Here is a 10,060-nt window from a genome sequence, read left to right as displayed (position 1 = left end):
ATGGTTTCTTTCATTTGTGCTGTCACGTTGTAACGCGGTGCGAAGGAGCGATTCGGTTGTTGGGACGCTTGACGAAGCATTTTCGTTTCAGTTTCGGTGCGTAGAGAGCGGGTCCCGATGTGTGCAGCTCACAGATGTACGGTAAGGTTCGATTGCAGTTGAAAACCTTCCAGGAACCTTCGTCGGTGAGTGCGGCGCAGCTGGGAGAAGTGCGATTCCTTCTGCAAAGATTAGAGGTAAAAACTCAAATTATAATCAAAGATAACAAAGATGTCACTGTACTAACGCTGGATGGCCAGGAGCCCACGCACGAAAGCGGAAACAATCCAACCGCTCGTCGGCAGATGTGAAGAATCGATTTTTCACCGTCTCGTTTAGCCCCACATAGTACAGTGGCTCAATTGCAGAGGTGGTGTCGGTGGAGTTGTTCGTCGTATAATTCGTCTCCGGAAGGCTTGCGATGTACTTAGACAGCTGAAACGTCCGGGCATCGCTGGCAATGTGCGCGAGACTACCGCCAACACTGACACAGGCGTTGTACGCATTCGAGTAGTTTAGCTTCGTGTCCTCGAACAGGAACATCCCGATCGATGGTATACAGGTGGCATTGCCAGCAGCTGCGACAAAACACAGGAGTTCACGAAAAGATTCATTCCCACACACACACACTCTAAGCGTCCTACTTACGCAACAGTCGTGCATAAAGCGTGTAGTAATCGAACCGCGTGTCGTTGACAATCGTCGACAGGTTCCGATACTCGGGACAGTCGAGCACGTGGCAGTTGTAGAAATCTTCAAACCCAAACGAAGCAACGCGCGGTGGCGCCGGTTTCCATGACGACACGGTCGATTGATTTTGCTCCCGCTCTCTAACCACATCGTACCAGTTGGTGCTGTTGCGCTTTACCGGCGCAAAGTTAAACGCCAGCCCCTGCTTATCCCGTGCGTAGTCAGCACAATCGCGTACGGATTGTACATTAATAAGCCCGATCACGGTACGATTCGATCGCTGGCAGTGACGCAGTGGATAAAACCGGTGCACAATTTTGCGCGCGTTCGCTTCACAGTGCCGATCGGTGGCTCCCTCTGGTGGGTGGTGCGAAAGCACCAGCGCCGCTAGTACCGCTGTCAAGCGCATAGCGTGGTGAGCAAGCAAGTGAAGCGTGTAGTGATCGTATGAAAGCGACGCTCTGCTGTGTAGTTAGTGCATGACATTGAGAATGAGTGAGTGAGAGTGACAGTGCGGTCACACAGTGAAGGACAGCTCAATAGCCGTCACTGTCATCATGAGATGTCACGAATAAATCGTAGCGCATAAGGTTTGGGTTTTTCATTCAGCGATTTTATTTTACTGCATTAGCATCATCATCGTGGCAGAGAGTGGGCTGGAACGATGCCCGGGGAGGGGCGGGTAATCGTTTCAGTGGGAGTTTTACTCGCCCTCCACTACCAGGGTGGGAGTATTTCTTCTTCGTTTACTTCTCCTGCTTCTTTACACAGAGCAAAAAGGGTTGACCCCACACAAACTAATCTACTTAGGGTTTCTTTTCTAGTACGACGGTACCGTACCGGGTTTCTTAACATAAGTCATGAAGCTAACCGATGCACACGCGCGCTACTGTATGAGTGTGTGCGTGTGAGTGAGTGTTGGTGAAGGGGCATAGTGGTGAACGAGTTTGTACTTAAGTTTGTTTTGTGTTACCGTTTGCTACTGTGCTATGCAGCGGCACAGATGACAGTGACACAGTGGTAGGGAGTATAAAACATCTTAAATCTTCAATAAGTAGTAGTAAAAGAAAAGCTGTATTCGTGTGTACTGCTGGGTAGAAGAAGATGTCCAAGGGCAGACACCGTTTGGTGTTTAGTCTCTGTCTCTTATCGGTCAGTGCGCTCTTTCTGCTATGGAGTACCTTCTTAGCTACTACTGCTACTACTATGACACTATTTCCTTCGCCATTTTTATTACCTCATCATCAAAACCGACGCTGAAGAAACAAATTAATACAGACACACACACTCACACACACTCTCTTGGAATAATGGAGTATTGATACTCCAGCTTTATAAACAGGATTGTTTGTTTGCTTGCTTGTGTTTTGTTCTGTTCCATTTAGTATTTGAGAACGTCTTTCTAATGCTATCGCGTTCACAATACTTCTTGCAGAGAAGAAATACCATCGCACACACACACACTTACCAACGGTTTAGCTTACTTGTTTATATGGTTGTCATGGGTTTTTTGTAGTGAGTTTTGTTTTACTGTAGTAGTATCGACTTGTTTGTGTTGTTTGTTTGTTTGTTTGTTTAAGCTTTGTTCTCTAATACACATCAAATTGGTTTGTTGCCTAAATGGATGATTTCTTGTTTTGCTTCTTTTCCTTTAACGAGTTATGTTTTGGGGTTGTTTCTCTCTAATGCACACACAGTTTTGTTCGCTCTTTGATGTTTTTTACTATTTTCTTTTTCCTCTTTTTCTTTCTTCTTTTTTCTTACTGCTTCTTCTTCTTCTTTTTATTTATCTTCTCTCTTTCTGTAAATGTTTTCCTCTTCTATATCACTTTTGCAAAATGTTTCAACTTTTTTCTTCACTATATTTATAGACACAATTTTCCATCTCGGTATGAAGCGCAAAAAGGAGTACACCATAATTAGTGAGTCGATGCGTGTTTAATCACATTGAATGAACGCTACTAGTGTTACACTGTTTCTTTTCTCTTCTCTCATCCTCTTGTCTCGTGTCGCGCGCGCGCGCCAATGCTTCTCTACAACTGTGTCTACAATTTTATTGCCAATTGTTTGTTTTGTTACTAATCGAATTTGTTATATATTTTCATTTTTTTCCATTGAAAACTGGTGTTTGTGTTGTTTTTGTTTCGTTTTTAAATATTTTACTTCTGTTTTTTTAGTTGCTTTCATCATATTGTGTCAGAAAAAATAGCATACGCAACGTACTTTTTTTAATGTTTCTTCACTTTGTGCGACGAACCAAACCCAATGTATCGGTTTCTTTTTTCCTACGCAAGAGTTTGTTTTAAAATATTATTATAGTAAATAATCTTTTTTTTTCTTCTATTATCTGACTCTTGAATTGATCAGTTACATTTTTCTCTTCATCGGTTTCGTTTCATGCAATAAGATATGTTCTTTCCACATTTCGTTACGTAAAACGGCTCCACTCACAGCTGCAAGGAAACAAAATCCGCCTAAAACAACCTTTAAATGTGCGTTTTTGTTGTTCAATAAATCTAACATATCTCGTGCCTCGTACGGTGTTTTCTTCTTCGGTGGAATGCATTCCGCACACACACACACAGCCCTGCGTGTGTGCGTGTGTGTTTACATTAGTATCAAGTGAGTAAACTAAGCACCACTCGTGAGTAAAGCAACTTAATCGAAATATATATTGGAGCATATAAAACGGGCGTAAAACTATTTAATGAATGATTGTATTGAAGTACTTCTCGCGATGGGGCAGACCATAACTAACGTAACGTATGTATATCAGTTTCTGGCAGTCTTTTAAATCGTTCGTTTCACAAGATCCTTTCAATGAGTCCCACGTAGCCATGCGCGGGTACGTTGCAATTGTAACAAAGTTTTCCGTGTTTTAATACGTACTAAAGCGGTTAGGCTAAACGTTCACCCTCCTCCGAACAAACAATACTCTCAATAAATGATGCGCTTTGACTAGTTTATAGATTTAGCTAACCATACCTAACGAAACACTTTGCATTCTTCACAAAAGTAAAACACATAAAACTAAACACGCTTTGGTACCGTGGGTTGGTGTACCCGGGCTACACTGAATTGCTGAAGCGATTTCCACTGCACTCTCTCTCTCTCTCTCTCTGAGATCACTGTACCTACAACCTCGATTTACCCTCAGACCCTCGTTCGTTTTCCAACATTAAAGCTTAAACACTATTCTACACGATTATCGAAAAAAAGAAGGGGTTTTTGATGGGCTCTTCCCTTTCCCCTCTTTAGGAGCCATTCTCCAGCAGTGCATCCTTTTCACCTTCGCCGAAATGGTGCGAGCTAGCGTTGGTACTGTTCTTACCCTCCAGCAGTGGCGTTTGGGCGTCACTCTCGTCGGCCGGCGTTGCCTCACCGCCATTGAACAGGCTCGACGATCGGACGCTCGATTGGGCCGTTTTGCTGACGCTCGTCTCCGCCGTAGTCGAGCTGGTGCTGCTCGTACTCGAGATGGTGGTCGTCTTCTCCGACACAACCGTTAGCTTCGTGCTGGTGGTGGTGGTGGTGTTGTTGCTAATGCTGCTGCTGCTTTCCTGCAGCATCGCCGTCGACGCGTTCGATGCCTTCATCTCCACGTACTCCTGATTCAGCCGCACACTGTTCGGGCTGGCCGTGCTCGGGCTCGACACCGAGTGTAGCTGGTGGGCGGGTGACGCTCCATCGCCTGGTGGCGGTGCCAGTGCCGGCGGGCTTTCCTTCGATTCGTCCACCTCCTGGACCGTCTCCATCGCGGTCAGGTTCTGCAGGATCGGCGACGCGGTCGGCCCTGTCGGACGCGGTACCTTCCCCTGCAGGTAGTACGTCATCAGCTGTCCCTTGCCCTTGACCGCGACGAGCCCGCGCTGCTCGAACGTGTAGCCGAAGGTTTGCAGTATCTGGCAGGTTTCCTCCGTCACCTGGATGGCGCCGGCCTTGCCCGTGCTTTCCATCCGCGACGCCACATTTACCGTGTTGCCCCAGATGTCGTAGTGGGGTTTGCGCGCTCCAATCACGCCCGCCGTAATCGGCCCATGGTTGACGCCCATCTTCAGCACGAAATGGTTGAACGACTGCTCGTTGATGCCCTGCAGCGCTTTCTTCAGCTCGAGCGCAAACTCTACCAGCAGTGCCAGGTGGGCCCACCGGACCGACACTGGATCGTCCGGTTTGACGATGCGGGACGGGTTGAGACCGCTCGCTGCCATGTACGTGGAGCCGATCGTTTTGATTTTGATAATGTCCTGAAACTGGGGTAGCTCCAGCAGCTGCAAAAAAACGGAGTTCAGAGTTCAGCACAGTGACCTTCGGAAGCCCCTCTCTCCTAACCACACACTTACCGCATCAAAGTCGGAGATGACCTCGTTGAGAAAGCGCAAACACTCCAGCCCCTGGTTGTTGACCGTTTCCTCCGAGTAGAAGTCGGAAAAGTTGGGCATGCTAGCGAACAGGACACCCACCTCGGCGTAGCTCTGCGAGTACAGGTCGTCGTGCGAGCGCTTCCGGTTGCCCATAAAGTGTTCCGCGACGTGCATCGGCAGGACGTTGTACACGAGCGCCTCATTCCGGCGCCTCATATCGCTCGCCTTCTCCTTCTGGTCGATTACCTCCGTCTTCCACATGAATATTACACGATCTACTTTATCGATCTGAAAGTGGGGAGGACGAAGAAAAGGAGACGGGAAAGAGGGCTTTAATTAGTGATACCGACCAATGCCAACAACCACGATGGGAAGCAAATCATTACGTGTCGGGCCAGGAAGGAAAGCGCTATCGTTACGGCGACCAGCAGCGCGGACAGAGTGTAGCGTAGCGGAAAGCTGCAAAAAGAAAGTGGAAGAAAAACTTCCAATTAGTACTAACAACGAACTGGCAAAAGAAGGCAGAAAAAAAACACAGACAAAACACAGCCCCGCGTCTCGGTATACTTACACGTTCATAATGCCAAAGTCCTCGTTCCGGAACGCTTCGTCCAGGTGGAAGATGTTCACGTAGCAATGGATCGCTACGGTGGTGATTTGTGCGTGGGCCAGCACGAAGCAGACGGTGTTGAGCAAAACGAAATAAAAGCGTATCAGCAGATGTTGGCCCTTCTGATGAATCTATTTTCACCACTTGTGGTGGGGACCAGCAGGGGCAATGGTATTAAGGGGGGAAAGGAACGGAGAGGAAGTTGCCGCACGAGGAACAGGCTCTACCGGATGATGGGGTCAAGAAGTTAAATAGGTTTTGCTCACAGCGCTGCCACATCGATTAGCATGGCCCAGAGGGAACGGGGTTTAGTGCTAAAGCCTCAGGAATTCGCATCAGCACTTCGCCCACCGTTCCACGTGTAACGACATCCAAAGTGCGGCTAATAATCAAAGCCCACGGGGGCAGCCGGCAGCTACCCGTAAAGCTATTACTTTTTAATTAGTTTGTGCTAATGATGGTCAGCAGGAATTATTCAGTAAAGTATAAATCCCTGTTTGTGGTGACCTGCCAACACTGCCCTGCTTTGCCGAGCATGCAAAGCCAACGTGTAGGACGAAGCGCTCGTGTCAAACAGCAGGACGGGATAGGATGGTTTGCCTTCCTCCAAGAAAGGATTGAATCAACTTCATTCCTGGTTTGAAAGACATTTTATGTCCTCCCCTCTCCAGTCACACAAACAATGTCAAGAGAGCTCGTTGAATGCAGTGAGTGGCAGTGTGGGGTCCGCGTATTATCTTGGGAACTTTTTGCATATCTACTACGCCCTTCGAATGCACATCCGTTCGGCCAGGACATCCTGCTCCGGTGCATCCGGGCACGCAACAGGCAGGAAATTGACAGCAATCAACCGACTTATGCCTATGCTTCAAGGGTATAAGAATAAATTTAATCAAAATGACACACACACACACACTCAACGGACACAATATAGCTTCCTGTGGTACGGAGATTTGTGAGCAAAATCGGTGCGCATAGGACGCTTAACGATGGATGCCAAATCCACGCCACGTCCGACGATGGTTGCAATGTAAGCAAATACGTGTGAAAATACGGTCTGTTTGGCCCAGCACCATGTCATCCAGTTTGCGGTTTGCGGCACACGTTCCCGTGGGAGCTTTTGTGGAGAAAATAGGGAGTAGGGAGAAGGGAAGGAGAGCTACAAGCTTGAGAAATGCTGTATTTACCGGTTATGATGATCATTAATAAAATTTTGCTGAGATGCGATAATTGCGTTATGATTGAGGTGGCAATTAGTATTAAAACGGTATAGTTACTGAAGTACGACGGGAACAGGCAGACGCTCGCCGGTTCCATCTCGGTCGAGGCGAACGACACGTTCGTGATGTTCAGGCTGAGCGGTGTCCGGTGCGACGCTGCCAGCTGGCCGTGGTGGTGCAGGGTGGGAGATTATTTGCGTATGCAGAACATGCCCAGAGCGCGCACGAGAGAGAGAGAATGTGTGAAAGAGAAAAGATTGAAAATCGACATTAGATTGGTGTGGTGATACAGTAGTGGAAATTATTACAAGTGCACTCGTATTTCAATGCATAATAGGTTATAAATAAAATGATTAGACCTTTTTGAACACAAAGATAACTTTTTTACTTTTGAAAATATATACTGCATAATTAATGATCGATGTATCTGATCTGCAATTATTTGAATTTACACGATTTGTTAGGGCTTTTCGTATCAATTTTAAGTTCAATAGCAACGAGAAAGTTGATGTAGCTTCTGAAAAAAAATAAAAAAATCCCTTTGTGGTGTTGTTCGTAAATAAACGTGAATTGAGTTTGTGCTTGCTTTAGCGTAGACGCATAAAAATTAATATAATAGCTCTTTGTTATTGTTAATATTGTTTGCTTAGTTTTGCTAAACACAATCACACAACCCTAGTGCTATAAAATCATGACCTCGTTGTAGCTTAAAAACTACGCGACCAGCTAAAATAACAATCGATTTTCGTAGCGTCGTTTATTCATTTTATGTTCAATCACTACCCTTCTGAACGCTAAATTAACACTTTAAGCGCCGCGTCATATGATTTCGTATGACGGCTTTGCTCACCACTCAGCTTTGTATCTGACGCTCAGTGATTCCCTTGAGAACGAATGAGGTAGGAAAGAGAGAACGAGAACGACATGTGCTACGCCGCTTATCGCAATGAAACAAAAGAGTGATAACAATGGCCCGAGAAACTGTCGCTCTCATCGCTCTCTTGCCATGCGCTACGTGCTCACTCAAAAACTGTGACGTCAGGCTGGCGGTCAAAGTGTTAATCATAATGCTGAAATCAATCATTATTGTCGGCGGACATTGTCCGTACTCGCTAGTGTAATTTAGATTTTCATTAGCGAATCTGGCGGCGGCTGGTGGAAGCTTTTTTTAGTCATCAAGGAAATGGTCGTGCCGGATCTCAAATTTAAGTAGTTTTTTCTCCGTATTTTATGCGAAAATGGCTGAAATACTTTCACAATATCTATAAATTACAACACTTTTCCAGCCTGGTTTAAGTAAAAAAGGCAAAGTTCACCTAGCAACGAATAGAAAAAGGGAGACTGCAATCTAGAACGTAAGGTGCATTTGAGAGAGTTGGTGAGAATAATGCTCACAGAACACGGCGATGTGACGACCATTACATTTTCATTGCCAAAAGTCTTCAATAAAAAAGGTATAGCGGAATTTGGGGCAAGTGTGCCATACGGGACAAGAGTCCCACCAAGCATTTTTCCTTAAAAACTTTAGTTTAATGATCAATTGTGTATACATTTGGTTGCTTTCCAATGACTAAGTATTCTGAGCCTAATTTCATATAGACCAATCGATATTTCCCATTGTTTTGAACTTATTTATATTGAGTTTCAAAATAGAGCAGAATATTATAATTTTTTAATCCAACCAAATAAGCTCTCAAAAATCATGCGAACAATCAACCGAGAAAATATTTACACCACCGTTTAGCTGAGAGAACGTGTAATTTTTTGTGGGGTTAGTTGAAAAAAACTTTTTTTTTGTCACTGAAAAATTCAATTTCAAAAGAGTTACAACTTTTGGGGCAAGTGTGCCATCTCTGTTTGGGGCAAGTGTGCCACCATCTTTCATAGGCGCGAGCTGTCAAAAATGTAAACATTGTTGTAGCGTGCTGCGGAATGGTGCGCTATTGTGAGCGGATTCCACGCCAGAAAAACAGAACAGTAACAAACCATATTGTGGTACAATTGGTGGTCAAAAAGGGTTCATTGGTGACTAAATACATGTAGGAATACATACACTAGTGGTACAAACGTAATAATTTCCAATTATCTAAGAAATACGGTTATTTTAACCAGGTGGCCGTCTTGCCCCATACGAGTGGCACTCTTGCCCCATAGCCCAAAAAAGAACGTCTTTTTGGATCCTTTTTAAAACACTTCAAAAACTGTTTTGTTTGCACTTTTTTCAAGCGAAACTCATTTATAAGTGAGGAAATAGATGTAAAATGGTTATGAAATCGGCTTTTGAAGAACATGTTTTAATGAGTTATAACTTGAAATGCTTAAGGTGGCACACTTGCCCCAAGTTCCACTATTAAAAACATGGAAAATAATATATTTTTAAAGGCGGCTCGAAATTGTTTGGCAAAATGCTTCGGTCAGCAGCCGCCAGATACGCTAGTGAATATTGAAATAACAATAGCGAGTACGGACAATGTCCCCCGGCCTTAACATTGTAATAATTTTGCCTCAAAAGATAGGAACATTTGTATATTTGTATATTTTATTATATTTTTTATTTGTCAACGGATATATTTGTTATAAAATAAAAGTACGCTTAAAGGAATTACACCCTCTTTATGAAGCGAGTGTGACGACTTCGTTGGGCTTATTTCACAATGATCGTGACGCAGTTTCGATCGTAGTTATAGATCCAACAGCTTCGATTAGCACCAAACCCCTAAAAGAATCCAGAGAGTTTGTCTATGTACCAGCTTTAAATATCTAATTTGTGAGCTTTCAATAGAAATGTGCTATGACTTTGAAGTGTAAAGCAGTACTAGTAGCATCGTTTATCGCCCACATCAGATCAGAGAACATGTTTGCATTTGTGGTGCCTATGACTTCCAAGAAGATGGCGACGTTCAAACAACACTCTGCCTTCGATCCAACGATCATAAACCAAAGTCAACTGTCTAGTGTCACAATTTCGCAATCACAGCAAAAGACAACAAACTTCCTGATAGCAAAAAAACAACAATGTACAAATCCTTAGATCCGTTTTCAATTTCCCAAATCGTAAACCTCATCTCCTCAAAACAAATCGGAATAACCACCCGACCACCCTCAACGGTGGTGGTAATTCAAACCTTGATTTAAAA

General features: G+C 44.5%; 2 protein-coding genes across 5 annotated transcripts in view; both read right to left on the bottom strand.

Moving 5' to 3' along the window:
- Positions 1 to 6: 6 nt before the first annotated feature.
- LOC120900036 lies at positions 7 to 1,139 on the bottom strand. The gene is made up of 3 exons (XM_040306529.1): positions 688 to 1,139; positions 287 to 617; positions 7 to 221 (listed from the first exon to the last, which is right to left on the bottom strand). Exons 1-3 carry the CDS (start codon positions 1,136 to 1,138, stop codon positions 23 to 25), a joined length of 981 nt encoding a protein of 326 aa, XP_040162463.1. The 5' UTR covers position 1,139; the 3' UTR covers positions 7 to 22.
- A 181-nt stretch (positions 1,140 to 1,320) lies between these two features.
- Positions 1,321 to 10,060, bottom strand: part of LOC120900035 (adenylate cyclase type 3) — a 44,003-nt gene continuing 35,263 nt past the window's right edge. For 3 of the 4 annotated variants that reach the window (XM_040306525.1, XM_040306528.1, XM_040306527.1), the window contains 5 exons: positions 6,891 to 7,086; positions 5,665 to 5,737; positions 5,480 to 5,552; positions 5,073 to 5,381; positions 1,321 to 5,000 (listed from right to left, as the gene is read on the bottom strand). In XM_040306525.1, coding sequence (XP_040162459.1) covers positions 3,984 to 5,000; positions 5,073 to 5,381; positions 5,480 to 5,552; positions 5,665 to 5,737; positions 6,891 to 7,086 — 1,668 coding nt within the window. In that variant the 3' untranslated portion in view covers positions 1,321 to 3,983. The remainder of the gene's footprint in view (positions 5,001 to 5,072; positions 5,382 to 5,479; positions 5,553 to 5,664; positions 5,738 to 6,890; positions 7,087 to 10,060) is intronic. The other variant, XM_040306526.1, reaches the window with a different exon arrangement.

Source organism: Anopheles arabiensis, chromosome 3 (genome assembly GCF_016920715.1).
Source record: "Anopheles arabiensis isolate DONGOLA chromosome 3, AaraD3, whole genome shotgun sequence".
Taxonomy (NCBI): domain Eukaryota; kingdom Metazoa; phylum Arthropoda; class Insecta; order Diptera; family Culicidae; genus Anopheles; species Anopheles arabiensis.
The sequence above is the reverse complement of the archived record's forward strand: the minus strand, read 5'-3'. Positions and strand labels throughout refer to the sequence as shown.